Here is a 13,432-nt window from a genome sequence, read left to right on the forward strand (position 1 = left end):
GCCTAGACATAATCCTTAGTACTGCAGATAAGAAATAAAATCCAGGGTTGGAGTGTAACCCAGGACCTCAGACTAGGCTCTGCCTCACCTCAAGTAGGACCGCACACCCCCAGCTTTATTCTTGCATCCGCAATGCATCTCTTGATCCGTTCTCCACACAGTTATCCTGGTTTCTAGCAGAATGAAGTGGTAATGGTCATTGTACAAGAAGCACCCAGCCTGCCAGGCTGTGCTGTTTGCTTCAGTCAGACTTGGTAAGACTACAGAGCCAAAAGCGAGACACTGGAGAGGCTGCTGCGCCATGTGTACACACAGACACAGTGCCAGTAAGATGGGAGCTAGCAGCAGGAAGTCATCCTTGGCTACACCAAGGTTGAGGCTAACCTGGCCTTTGTGAGAGTCTGCCCCAAAGGTGGAAAGCACAATTGCTATGAAATACAGTGTGAGGCTGATAGGAGTAACGTAAGCTTCATGGAAGTGGTGGGATGGTGGCCTTGCCTTGAAAGCAGGCAGCCTGTGGTCCCAAAGCTAAAGCTGCTATTGGCTTCTCAGGTGTTGAGGACCCTGTAGACTGCACCTGTGCTCCCAGAGCGTCAGCACTTTTTCTCATGCTGCTGCAGAGGCCTTGATCCACTTCACTTACGCCCGGAGTGTGATGATCCCTGCCCTTGGTACTGTAGGTCACTCCCCGAGAGTTCATCCCTGGCCAGCCACACCCAGGTTGTAGGACTCTGTGCAAACCAGGGAATGGATCGGGGGAGGGGAGCTGTAACTGCAGGGCCAAACAAGCATTCTGTATGTTTCATGTGGCAAAGGATGACATTGTCTTTCAGGAGTGACGGGTGCAGAGGGCAGAAACAGCTGCTATCGGGGGCTTATGTAGGACCACATATACTGCTGTGGGAACAAGCAACCCAAGAACCCTAGTCCATAGTGCCCTGGTTTAGTATCATCCTGGAATGTGACAGCCTGGGAAACTGACTTCTGGGGTAGCTTCCGTTGCCTAGCCACAGCACACACCCCAACCCCCAACAAATGCAGCTTAGAGCAAGGCCTCTGCTTTCCATAGACATGTCCCTTTGCCTGGCCCTACCCTACCCTTTATCCACCTGAGGCATAAAATCTCTCATGGAGCATCCAGCCCATTGGTTCCACATGCACACAGTCATCAGGCTACAGTGCACACACAAATTCTCTATCCCCTGGCAGCCACAAGATGACTGCCCACCAGGGAAGGGACCCTATGGTCAGTAGCTGGTGAGCCCAGCCCTGTGGGTATGTTCACCCAGTCACCGTGGCCTGGCTTTCCCAGCCCCTCAGTAGAGTACAGCTTGGCTACACTTGCTCTTAAAAGCTTCTTCCAAAAGTTAAGTGGCACATATTGGATTCCCACCCCTAAAACCCACAGTGTAATAGCCCCAGACAGTGGTCACATCTGTGCCATAAGCCCTTCTAGTCACCTGTCCTCCCTAAGATCTTACTTGCCTAGTCTTTGCCATTAAGCCTGGGACCTTTTCTGAAACTAAGCCCTGAATGCTTGTTAGGAGGATCAATGTCCATACAGCCAAAACCAGCACAGTGTGACCGATTGGTTGGTGGAATTATGTCCCCACCACTCATGGCCAGAAGCCACCAGGATGAACCTAGCAATCTCCAGTGCTTTTCAAAGATGTGGGGCCAGTGATACTATTGCTCAACAAGTGGAAAACCTGCTACCAAACCTGAGGACTTGTGGATGAGCAACTCCCAAAAAGTTATCCTCTGACCCCCATATGTGTTGTCACACACATACCCAATAAACAAATAAATAGTAAAGCAGCAGAAAAAAAAATGTCAATAATGGCCTTGTCTGCTTACTCTTGAGCATACAAGATTTTGCCCAATTCCTAGGTATATAGGGTAGATGAGACTTTACCCAGAACAGAACATGACAGTGACAGGAGCCGGCCTTGCACTGTGCAGATGTCCCTTGTACTCCTCCAAGCCAGCTAGCACTGAACTTGTGGGTGGCTTCCCCAGCACTGGAAGCCCACAAGCCCCATCCCAAAGCTCTCTCCTCATCTTCCTTTCTGCATTCCTGGAAGTGGCTCTAGGACTTGGTCACATGCTGCCTTTGCCCCATGCAGGACAGAGTGCAGGAGATGACTCAGTGGCCTGGAGTCCCCTCCAGGCATATTCCCTAATCAAGACTAATAGGAATGCAAAATGGCATCCCTGCTATTTAGGTGGGAGTGGGGGATCTGATGACATTTATCAAATTAGTAAGGCAGTGCCTTCAACCTAGAAACTCTTCTCTCTGTATAGCCCTGGCTGTCCTGGAACTCACTCTGTAGGCCAGGCTGGCCTCGAACTCAGAAATCCACCTGCCTCTGCCTCCCAAGTGCTGAGATTAAAGGCGTGCACCACCACGCCCGGCCCCAACCCAGAAACTCTTTCAGGGAGTTTCTCTATGATGTCAATAGCAAATCTGGTATTGAAAAGCTGGAAACACCAGTGGTTATCAGAGAAGACATAAGACAGCACTCCATATGGACTAGGACAAGTAATGAGGGTGCTTTCTGGGTTCTGGAGCTCATGATCCCTAGAATATGTTCATTTAGAGAAGAAGATGTAAAGAGGACCCTGGATACCTCTAGGACAGCAGGAGAGTCCATGGTCACTGTGAAGGAGGATAGCCTCACCAAAAGGAGGGTCTGAGAATGAGGTGGGGTCTGGGTCTCCAGGCAGAGAAGGATAGTCAGAAGACAGAGGCCACTGGATATGGAACCTGAAGAGGGCCCTTGTCATGTAGCATTACTAGGATGCTAGGGGCATAAGAAGAGATCTGCCTGGGCCAAACCTCCCACCACTCTCTAACTTGGTCAGAAGCCAAGTCCACTCTGCAAAAGAACAAATGATGTCAGATGGGTTCATGGAAGGGCAGGAGAGGCAAAAAGGAGAGGGGGTAGACTAAGAATCAGCCGCTGACCCTCAGGTCTGCATTGAGGGGCTGTGCCTGGGAGCCTAAAAGGCCTCAAAGGCATCCCAAACCCCAATGTCTATCTGGGTTTCCTTCAAGCCCTACCATGGACCGCTGTGGTTTCCTCCTGGCGCCTCTGGTCTCTGACAGCAGTGACTCCCCCCCATGCTGCACTAATGGCTCAGCCTGGGCCCCCAGGGACCTCCCCTGCCCCCCCAGACTGCTCTGCTTGCCCCCCAGCCCCCCTCATGCTGAAACCTAATCCTCTGCAGCAGCTTTAGCTCAGTCCTGCTCTGCAGCCCCTGCCTGCCACTACCTCCTGCGCCCTACTTGGTCTTTACTGCAGAGACCCAGCCCCACGGAGTCAACGCCTGTCTGTTCTGGGGAAGGCAGAGCTGACCGAAGTTCAACTCATCCAGTCCTATCAGGCCAGTACTTTCACCTGTCTTGGCTCCTCCCGTCTCTACCTTCTCCTTCTCCTCTCTCCGCATTCCTTGTGAGCTACTCGAGTCCCATTTCAATCCCCACCACTACCCTGCTAGCCCTACAAAACAGCTTCTGCGCTCCTTAGAAATCCTGTCTCCAGTCAGGAAACCTCCCTGCTCCAGCCATGAAACCTCCCTCCGGACTGGAGGAGGCCCAGCGGCGACAGGCCTCAGACATCCGGGTGTTCGCCAGCAGCTGCACGATGCATGGTTTGGGCCACATCTTTGGCCCTGGAGGCCTGACCCTGCGCCGTGGGCTGTGGGCCACAGCTGTACTCCTGTCGCTGGCGGCCTTCCTCTACCAGGTGGCTGAGCGGGTTCGCTACTATGGGGAGTTCCACCATAAGACCACCCTGGATGAGCGCGAGAGCCACCAGCTTACCTTCCCAGCCGTCACTCTGTGTAACATCAATCCCCTGCGCCGCTCGCGCCTCACACCCAATGACTTGCACTGGGCCGGAACAGCACTGTTGGGCCTGGACCCTGCTGAACATGCTGCCTACCTTCGTGCCCTGGGCCAGCCCCCTGCACCACCTGGCTTCATGCCCAGTCCGACTTTTGACATGGCACAACTCTACGCCAGAGCCGGCCACTCCCTTGAGGACATGTTGCTGGACTGCCGATACCGTGGCCAGCCCTGTGGGCCTGAGAACTTCACAGTGGTGAGCCAGTTGCCCTGAGACCCTATTTAGTGACTACAATCTTCAGCCTTGTCAGTAAGGAAACCTTAACACCCCTGCCTGGCTATCCCTTCCTTCCTGCTGGCCACAGGCCTTCCATCGGAGACATTCTTTCTGTCTAGTCCAGGAAGCTGCCTTGGGAGGCTATCTCTCTCCATCTCAGACATCTGTGCACCTGGCTATGCCTCTCATTGAGGACACCAATCCAAGCAAGCTGCAGGGCCAAGGGCTAATCAGTAGAGACACTTGCTCCTAGAGTAGAATGCAGTACCCTGAGACTATTCTGGGGCAGGAGAGAACTGATGTTCCTCTGCCTCCTCTGAATTTTGCCACCCCAAAAGAGGGCAAGAATACCTCCAATTACCCCTGTAGGGATACTGCTGTCAGGGCTTTGGTGAGAGGCAGAGAAGTTACACTGAGGCAAGAGGCTTCCCCACTCCATATACCTACATGTGAGACTAAGGACATTGAGATGTGGCCTATCAAGTTCCTTCAAGGAGGGTGGGAGAAGTGGTTTCTTTGTATGAGATCCAGTCTCAAAAAGTCCAAAGCATAAAACAAGCATGGGGGTGCACATCTTTTATCCCAGAACCTGAAAAACAGAGGCAGGAGGATCCCTGGGGATTTGAGGCCAGCCTCATCTACACAACATAAATTCTAGGACTACATAGAGAGATTCTGTCTCAAAAAAAAAAAAAAAAAAATCTTAAGAAAATGAGGACAGGGTGGAAAATCAGATATATCTCCTAGACTTCATCAGCTAGGCTCCCCCTAGGTACATAAGCACATGCAGGGGGAGAGCACCCACCCAAGACCGACTGAGCTTGCACATCTGCCTCCAGAACTGGAAGGATTTGTCACTGCCATGGTGGCTCTTCCTGTGGCCCCAGCACTTGGTATTTGGAACCAGGAGGATCAGGAATTTGAGGCCAGCTCAGCTACATCAAAAGCACCAGACAAGCCCAGGCTACATAAGAATTTATCTCAATCCCTGCCCCTCCCTCCAAAAACCTAAAGGACAAAACAAAGAGAAGGGGCTCAAGGGGTGGTGTGGTTCCATTCCCAAGGGCTTGTTTGAGAGAGGGACTGTCCCTTTCTGTTCCCCCCNCCCCCCCCCCAGATTTTCACTCGAATGGGGCAATGCTACACCTTCAACTCTGGTGCCCAGGGGGCAGAGCTGCTCACCACTCCTAAGGGCGGCGCTGGCAATGGACTGGAGATTATGCTCGATGTACAGCAGGAAGAGTATCTGCCCATCTGGAAGGACATGGGTGAGGGCCACAGGGTCATTACCTGTGAGGAGGGATAAGGGTGGATGCATGCCTGAGGCTGGGAAATCACAAGACCATGGGAGGGAGGGGGAGGGGGAGGGAGAGGAGGTAGGTGTGTAGGGAGAAGTCCCAAAGCATGTAATTTTGTGAGAAGAGACAGGGCTGTCTCTTCTAAATCCTGAGGAGAGGGACTGCCAAGAGAGTCTCTCCTGGGAATGGAGTGTCTGGGGCCTTAAAGGCCCCTCCCTGCAGAAGAGACCCCATTTGAGGTGGGGATCCGAGTGCAGATCCACGGCCAGGAAGAACCCCCTGCCATTGACCAGCTGGGCTTCGGCGCAGCCCCAGGCCACCAGACTTTTGTGTCCTGCCAGCAACAGCAAGTATGTTGGTTCAACTGCCTGTGCCTCCCACCCTCCCCAAGCTCCTACCATCCCTAGAAGACCCTCAGATCCCAAGCCACAGTGCCTCAGCCTGACTGTGCCCCCCCCCCACACACACACCTCTATTACTAAACAGCCTATGTAACCTTGTCCCTCTGACAGCTGAGTTTCCTGCCACCACCCTGGGGTGACTGCAATACCGCATCTGTGGATCCCGACTTTGATCCAGAGCCCTCTGATCCCCTGGGTTCCCCTAGCTCCAGCCCTCCTTATAGCTTAATAGGGTGTCGCCTGGCCTGTGAGTCACGCTATGTGGCTCGGAAGTGCGGATGTCGAATGATGCATATGCCTGGTAAGGGACTGAGCTCTGTTGGGAGTAGGGAATGAGGATACCCTAGGGGGCGCTCTCAAGCTCTCAGACGGGTCTCTTCTTCCTATTCTAGGAAACTCCCCAGTGTGCAGCCCCCAGCAGTACAAGGACTGTGCCAGCCCAGCTCTGGGTAAGGCACATCTCTTCAGCCTCCCTGTCCCCATCCACTCAGACATTGATCACAACCCTCTGGCCAAGTGCTCCTGTCCCTTGCTTTGCGGCCTGCAGACGCTATGCTGCGAAAAGACACTTGTGTCTGTCCCAACCCGTGCGCCACTACACGCTATGCCAAGGAGCTCTCCATGGTGCGGATTCCCAGCCGCGCTTCAGCTCGCTACCTGGCCCGGAAATACAACCGTAGCGAGACTTACATCACGTGAGCAAGGGACATGGTAGCAAGGCTGGAGGCACTGTACCTGAGTCAAGGGGCTCCTAGCAGGGAACTGGACTGGAACCCTTTCGCACACAGCCCAGGCTAGAGTCATCTCTACATAACGGGTTCTGGGACTTGGGCAAACTGCTTAAATTTTCTGACTTGGGGGATGGGAACAACCCAAGGTTCTTGAAAGGGGCCAGAATGGTCACACCCACTTCCAGCTGGCCCCAGGTGGTATCCAGCAAGTAGTTCGTGCTTCTTTTCCTTCAGGGAGAATGTACTGGTTCTGGATATCTTCTTTGAAGCCCTCAACTATGAGGCAGTGGAACAAAAGGCAGCTTATGAAGTGTCGGAGTTGCTGGGTGTGTACTGAGTGCCTGGGTCTGCAGAGGTGCAGAAGGTAGGTGACCGTGAACTGACAGCACTCTGCCTCCACAGGAGACATTGGGGGACAGATGGGACTGTTTATCGGAGCCAGCCTGCTTACCATCCTCGAGATCCTCGACTACCTCTGTGAGGTGGGACAGAACCCCAGACACCATGGGGAAGAATCAGGTCACCAGCGTCTAAGAAGGTAGATGTTGGCCACCTAACTCCTGCCACTTGTCCCCAGGTTTTTCAAGACAGAGTCCTGGGGTACTTCTGGAATAGGAGGAGCTCTCAAAGGCGCTCTGGCAACACTCTGGTAACACTCCTTCACCCTCCCCCACCCCTAACATTGTAGGCCTCACCCCAAACCTTAAACATTTGGTCCAGGAGCTATAGGTGCAACAATATTGGCTGGTCTCCACCTGACTCCCTCTTCCCACAGCTCCAGGAAGAGTTGAATGGGCATCGAACACATGTTCCCCATCTCAGCCTAGGCCCCAGGTAATATGAAATATTCCCCATCATGGGGACAGGACAGGTTCAGAGGAAGAAGTGCAGGTCCAGGACAGAATAGGTGAGGGGTCCTACCCAGTGCTGTGGCTTGTCCCACCAGGCCTCCTACCGCTCCCAGTGCTGTCACCAAGACACTCACTGCCTCCCACCGTACCTGTTACCTCGTGACAAGGCTCTAGACCTGCTTGGCTGCGCCGTGACATCTTGGACATGCCCAGGCTGTACATCTTTGCCTTCTTTACCCTAATAAAGCTCTAGTACACGTGCCTCAGGCGTCTGCCTTACAGATCAGACACAAGACACAGCTTCCAGCCTCATCCATTCTCCAGCTGGGCCCTGGGCCCCAGTTAGACTTAACCATTCTCTTGAGGTGGGGTGGGGTAATTTTGAGACAAGCTCAGTCAGGCACACCTTAGTGAGGAGTTGATGAGGTCCTCAAACCCATTTTCTTTTCATTTTGTTTTTCTTGAGTACCGGGGACTACGCCTCGAGTGTGGAGGATGCCCGCCATGCGAGTGTTTTTCCATGGAAGTATCCCCCGTCACTTTTTTTCTGAGGCAGGGTCTCATATACTTCCAGCTGGGGTTGTACCATGCAGCCAAGGATTATCTTGAACTCCTAACCTCCCAAATATTGAGATTCTAGGCATAGTTGACTTCCCAGACCTTTTTATATCTTGTTTATTTAGAAACAGAGTCTCACTAGGTTTTCCAGATTACCTTGAACTCACTCTGAAGCCCACACTGCCCATGCAGCACTGCCTCGGGCTCCTTGGTAGTTTGGAATGCAGGCCTATACCACTAGGCTTACCTCCTACCAAAATCTAGGAAGGTAGTCTCTCCATGCCCAGAGCTTAGGTGACGGCCCATAGTGGGCATGGTCAGTAGGTATTCATTGCACCAACGGTGGAGAGCCGGAACGAGGTACTAACTAGCTCAGCGAGAAGGTGGAAGTGGCAGGCTACACGAGAACTAGTCCACGTGCAAGAACACAAATTGGCGTCTTGCTTTCGAAGGTTCTCGCCTTTCCAACCTCTCCATAGGAGCTGACAACCTGCTGAGACAGTGGGCCCAAGAGAGCCCTCCCTTCCCCTTCCTGTCAAGAGGGCACTCCTGGAGTTTTGCCTCAGCTCCAGTTTCCTACTCTCACTGTACCCCAACCCCTGGAAAAGTGGCAAACAGGAACTGGGAAGGGCTGTGCTTATGGAAGAGACCCACACAGCTCTGGATCTCTCCTGCCCTAGCTGACAACTCCAAGTGTGAGAACACAGATGTGGAAGGCTCTATATAGGATGCAGAGCTAGAGAGGCCTGGCCCATTCTCTCCTTCTGGCAAAGACTCAGCTTTGCACTCAGGCATCCTACCTCAGGACTGTATCTGGCCTTCTAGGCAGAGGAGAAAAGTGTGGAGGATTATGTAAGCTGAGTGTGGAGACAGGACTACCATGACACAATCAAAAGAACAGGGACCCTTGCCTCCTATTCCTGGTCTCAGGATACGTAAAGAGATAGAACAGACATGAGTAGCTCAGTGCACAAGCTGTGGGCCACATCACATTGCAGGAGTCCCCAGTCACCCTCCAGAGCCACCCCACCACCATATCATCAGACTGTGGGAAAGGAGCCAATTTATGAAATTAAATAAAGTCCACGGAGGGAGGGAAAGCCGCGGGCCAGGGTAACTCTGCCCTGGCTGGCCCAGCACAGCTGGCGCTCAGCATCCCACACCCGACTCTTCCACCCTCCTGGGAGGGAGGCTTAAACAGGCCAGGCCCCAGCCTGGCCACCGGGGGTCAGAGAGCCTATGGGGGACAGAAGTCAGAGAAGTAGGGGTGCTGCAAGGCCTCCTCTGCTGAGATGCGCTGCACAGGGTTACACTTCAATAGGTTCTGCAGGGGGGAAGAAAGGCAGAGGTGGCTCAGGCTAGGACAGCCCACCATCTTTTGACCCTCTGGGCAAGAATACAGTCTCCAGTTTCTAGTCCTGGACAGACAAATGGCCCCATCTTTTACCCGCCAGGCACCTACCTGCAACAGGTCCCTCCCCGTGGCATTGAGCTTGGGCACGACGTTCACCAAGGATGTTGTAGCTGGGTACATTGGGTAGGGCTGCAGAGGAGGGCCAGGCAGAGTCAGGCCACAGCACGGATCATAGAGTTGGAAAATAAAAGGGGCCTCTAACGAACCAAGACCTCCCATAGCCAGGCACACCTTATAGTCTGGCAGCTTGGTCATGGCAGGCCATTGTTCCTCAGTCGGTGTCCCTAGCAGTGTGTCCATGTGGTCAAGGGTCACTTGTGGGGAGGGTTACACCTACACTTGAGGGGCCGGTGGGGGGATTCCTCATTCCCACCTGACCTTCTCTTACACCACCATGCTCTATCCCCAGCCCAGCTTGAGATGAACCCCATTTTATGGTATTTAGTAGGAAACCCGACCCGATACTTGCAGTTCAAACAGACGAGTCATTTTTCTCCAAGAACCCTCTTCCTTCCTCCTAAGGCTTACTGGAAAAACTTCTAATAGCTTCATCAGGGGTGTCATCCTTACCAACAGTGACTCCATCCGTGCAAGGACAATGTGAAGGGCAAGCAATGGCTAACTCTCACCCCAGCTCTAGGCTCTATGCCCACTCCCTTTCTACAAAGAGGTGAAGGGGTGTAGGCTAAGGGCACTGGGAGGATATCGGAAGATCCTCTTCAGCTGGTCATCCACATCATTGCCGGGGAAGAGAGGTCGTCCTGCATTAGCCAGCTCTGCAGAGAAAAACAGGGATAAAAGAGTACATGAAGGACCCATCGTTCTGAGGTGCCCCTCTGCCTTCCAGCCCCAGCCCCAAGAGCTCCCTCTCCCTTCCTTCACAAGATCTCCTACTTGTTACCCCAACTGGAAAGGAGTACCTCTGCAGAACCCCAATGTGTCACCTGCAAAGATGCAGCCGGCTGACCACATGTCGATGGACGTGGAGTACAGCTTGGCCCCAAAGAGGACATCCGGTGGGCGGTACCACAGCGTGACCACCTGGAGAAGACCCCACCCACAGGGATCCCCCTCCCACTTAGAGAGCTGGAAGGAGGTCCAGGAGGAGGCTCAGAGAGCAAAGGAAACAAGGCGCTGGGGGACTCCCTCCCTTCAGCTTCATGTACCACTTCCCAGGCTCACCTCAGCAGAGTAGCAGCGGACAGGGATACCAAAGGCTCGGGCCAGGCCAAAATCAGCCAATTTCAACTCCCCATTCTGAGGGGAGATAACACAAAGGGAACATGGAGAAGGCCTTTTAAATGGGTCAGGATAGGCTCAGTTTCCTTCTCCCCATCCTGCTCCCTCAGTGTTCCCCACCCCTGGCTCCAGCGTCCACATTCTCATTCCCTGTTCCCAGAGCAATACCCTGTTTATGAGCAGGTTCTGGGGCTTCAGGTCCCTATGTAGCACGTTGCGGCTGTGACAGAATCCCAGGCCTTTCAGCAGCTGGAAGAGGAATGACTGGGGAGAGGTAAGGAAGAGGGAGTCAGGCCCACTACGACCTAGAGCCCATGTTACTTGCAGCCAGTGGAAAAGTCCAGTGTGTGTGTGTGTGTGTGTGTGTGTGTGTGTGTGCACGTGTGTGTGCGTGTGCATGTGTGAGTCCTCTGCAAGAGCAGAAAGTGTTCTTTGTTATTGTTTTGTTTGTTTACACAGAGGGATTCTCTGTGTAGCCCTGGCTGTCCTGAAACTCCATCTATAGATCAGGCTGGCCTTGACCTCAGAGATGCACCTGCTGCTGCCTCCCAAGTGCCTGAGTTAAAGACTAGCACCCCCACGCCCAGCTTGGCAAGTGCTCTTAACAACTGAGCTATCTTTTCAGCCTTTCATCTAGTTACTTTTGAGAATCTGCATTGCAGGCACTGGAGGGATGTGGGGGAGTACAACAGTAACCAAATTGTCCTTGCTTCTCACAGCATTCTGGTGGACCTTCCTGTATTTCCAGTCCATGTTGGTCTCCCCTACATAGCTGCAATTGGGTACACACACCATAAGCATCAACACAAATACAAAGTTCAGTATTACTCGGGACCCACTTCCCCTGAGACCTGGGCCAAGGCATTGGTCTTAGGCCTAGAATAGTGACTGGTACACAGCAAAACCTTCAGCAAATACTTATTGTGTTGGCTTCTCTCTCTCTCTCTCTCTCTCTCTAAGATTTATTTATTTTAAAATTATGTATGTATGTATGTATGCATGCATGCATGCACATGTGTGTCGAGGGGAGGAGGGTATGCACGTGAGTGCAGGTACCCTTGGAGGCCAAGAGTGGGTACCGGATCCCCTGGGTCTGGAGTTACAGGTAGTTGTGAGCTACATCAGTTGGGTACTAGAAACTGAATTCACATCATCGGGAAGAGTAGCCATCTGTCCAATCTCTTTTGTCTTGATTTGGCTTTGATGTTTAAGACAAGGCCCTGCTTTGTATCTCAGGCTAGTCTTAAACTTGAGATGGCCCTGCCTCAGCCTTATGAGTGCTCAAGTTAGAAGTATGGGGCACTATGCAGGCCCGGTATTTGTTGAATGCAGGACATAGTCTCTCCTGTGTCTCATCTCTGGAGTGCAGATGACATCATTGAAATCAGATACTGTCTGTGCAAGTCAAAGGCAACCACATAAATAACGTTCACCAAGACAAGTAGTCCTTGGTAGGCAGAAACAGGGTTCCCCTGGTACCCCAGTGCCCCAACCTGGCAGTCAAAGAGTGCTGATATTTATATAGGCACACCCACAAATCCTTAGACATCCTTCCTCTCACCTTCACAATCTCAGGGTCCAGGTCACCATTGCAGCTGTCGAAATATTTCTTCAGGTCCTAAATAGAGGTCAAGTGAGGAGAAGAGGACCTTAGTTCAACCTTAGTCTGGACTCCTATACCCTCCCATGATAAGTATGCCCCGCCCCCCCAAGCCCCTCTTTCACCTGATCACAGAACTCAAAAACCAGTGTCAGCTTCTTGTCACTATGCAGGACATCATGAAGCCTAGGGAAAATGAAAGGCTTAGCCACATCTCGAGGTTGGCCTCTAACATCCCAATACCAGCCCAGTCTAATGAGGAGGTTCTACCTTACCTGACAATGTTTTTGTGCTTCAGTTCTTTGAGTAGACAGATCTCCCGGAGGGCTGAACTTGGCACACCCTACAACATGCAAGGGGGTAATAGTTACACACAACCCAAGACAGACTTTAGACCCCCCTCCCTCCCAGGCCCTAGGCCTACCTCATCGTCATCATCCAGCCTGACACGCTTCAGAGCCACAATCTCATGAGTTTCCCGGTTTTTAGCCTTGAACACAGTTCCATAGGTGCCTAGAGGAAGGTTGGGGGTGAGGGAGAAGATCCTTCTCAGTATCTTAGTGTGTAAGGGTAAGTTCTCAGGGCAAAGGCCAGATGTGGAGTAGTTTTGTGAGTGAGGATGCCAAGGAGAAGGTGCCTAAAATAACTCAAGGCTTTAGCTGCAGGGAGAATCTGCCATAAACTCCGGGGTCGGGGGTAGGGTCGGGAAGTATCGAGGAGTCACCTAGGGGAGGAATGAAGGCCTGCAAAAATGTTAAGGTTGGAGGTTCTGCAATGAATTGAAGCAGGAATCCCAGGTGAGGTTTGCAAGTGATGCTGAGGCTAGGGACGAGAAATGCAGGAGGTGCCGCGGTTAGGAAGGCTGGTCCACAGAGACTGCTAAGGCTAAGAGCAAGAGTTTGCCGCAGATGCTAACACAGGGTTCATTTCTGCACTGGGTGCTGGGCTCAGCGGCCAGGGCTTTTGGCTAGTGCTGAGGTCGGAGCCTGCCGGTATAGCTGACGGTAAGGGAGCTGGGACTGCAAGTAGGGTCTTCAGAAAAAGACCTTGCAGGAACATCTCGTGGTTCCATTACCTTCCCCAATCTTCTCCAGTTTCTCGTATTTCTGCATTGCAGCGGCCGCGGGGACCCCTGCGGGCCCTCGGTTCTAAGACTCCCGGCCCTGGCGTTGCAGAGGAGGTGGTACTCACAGCTCCAGCCCCGCCCACCTGC

General features: G+C 52.8%; 2 protein-coding genes across 2 annotated transcripts; one reads left to right on the forward strand and one right to left on the reverse strand.

Annotated features, from left to right (window-relative positions):
• The first annotated feature begins 2,368 nt into the window (after positions 1 to 2,368).
• Positions 2,369 to 7,670, forward strand: Asic3 (acid sensing ion channel subunit 3). The gene is made up of 11 exons (XM_021162919.2): positions 2,369 to 4,106; positions 5,245 to 5,395; positions 5,648 to 5,775; positions 5,938 to 6,127; positions 6,219 to 6,275; positions 6,374 to 6,521; positions 6,792 to 6,883; positions 6,960 to 7,039; positions 7,135 to 7,206; positions 7,333 to 7,391; positions 7,504 to 7,670. Exons 1-11 carry the CDS (start codon positions 3,570 to 3,572, stop codon positions 7,580 to 7,582), a joined length of 1,593 nt encoding a protein of 530 aa, XP_021018578.1. The 5' UTR covers positions 2,369 to 3,569; the 3' UTR covers positions 7,583 to 7,670.
• A 1,341-nt stretch (positions 7,671 to 9,011) lies between these two features.
• Cdk5 (cyclin dependent kinase 5) lies at positions 9,012 to 13,417 on the reverse strand. Its single transcript, XM_021161755.2, has 12 exons — positions 13,295 to 13,417; positions 12,644 to 12,732; positions 12,495 to 12,562; positions 12,345 to 12,405; positions 12,181 to 12,237; positions 10,788 to 10,883; positions 10,563 to 10,637; positions 10,325 to 10,421; positions 10,087 to 10,156; positions 9,612 to 9,672; positions 9,429 to 9,509; positions 9,012 to 9,290 (listed from the first exon to the last, which is right to left on the reverse strand). Exons 1-12 carry the CDS (start codon positions 13,329 to 13,331, stop codon positions 9,204 to 9,206), a joined length of 879 nt encoding a protein of 292 aa, XP_021017414.1. The 5' UTR covers positions 13,332 to 13,417; the 3' UTR covers positions 9,012 to 9,203.
• Between the last annotated feature and the right edge of the window lie 15 nt (positions 13,418 to 13,432).

The sequence above is a fragment of the Mus caroli genome, chromosome 5 (assembly GCF_900094665.2).
Source record: "Mus caroli chromosome 5, CAROLI_EIJ_v1.1, whole genome shotgun sequence".
Lineage (NCBI taxonomy): Eukaryota > Metazoa > Chordata > Mammalia > Rodentia > Muridae > Mus > Mus caroli.

What these genes read in the sequence shown, in the direction of transcription:
- Asic3 (XM_021162919.2), top strand. Translation starts at nt 3,570, where the DNA reads ATGAAACCTCCCTCCGGACTGGAGGAGGCCCAGCGGCGACAGGCCTCA. An exon ending in TGAAGTGTCGGAGTTGCTGG is followed by an intron (nt 6,884 to 6,959) that starts GTGTGTACTGAG and finishes CTGCCTCCACAG; the next exon opens with GAGACATTGGGGGACAGATG. An exon ending in CATCTCAGCCTAGGCCCCAG is followed by an intron (nt 7,392 to 7,503) that starts GTAATATGAAAT and finishes TTGTCCCACCAG; the next exon opens with GCCTCCTACCGCTCCCAGTG.
- Cdk5 (XM_021161755.2), bottom strand. Translation starts at nt 13,331, where the DNA reads ATGCAGAAATACGAGAAACTGGAGAAGATTGGGGAAG. An exon ending in TGGACCCTGAGATTGTGAAG is followed by an intron (nt 10,884 to 12,180) that starts GTGAGAGGAAGG and finishes ACCTCTCCCCAG; the next exon opens with TCATTCCTCTTCCAGCTGCT. An exon ending in AGCCGGCTGCATCTTTGCAG is followed by an intron (nt 10,157 to 10,324) that starts GTGACACATTGG and finishes TTTTCTCTGCAG; the next exon opens with AGCTGGCTAATGCAGGACGA.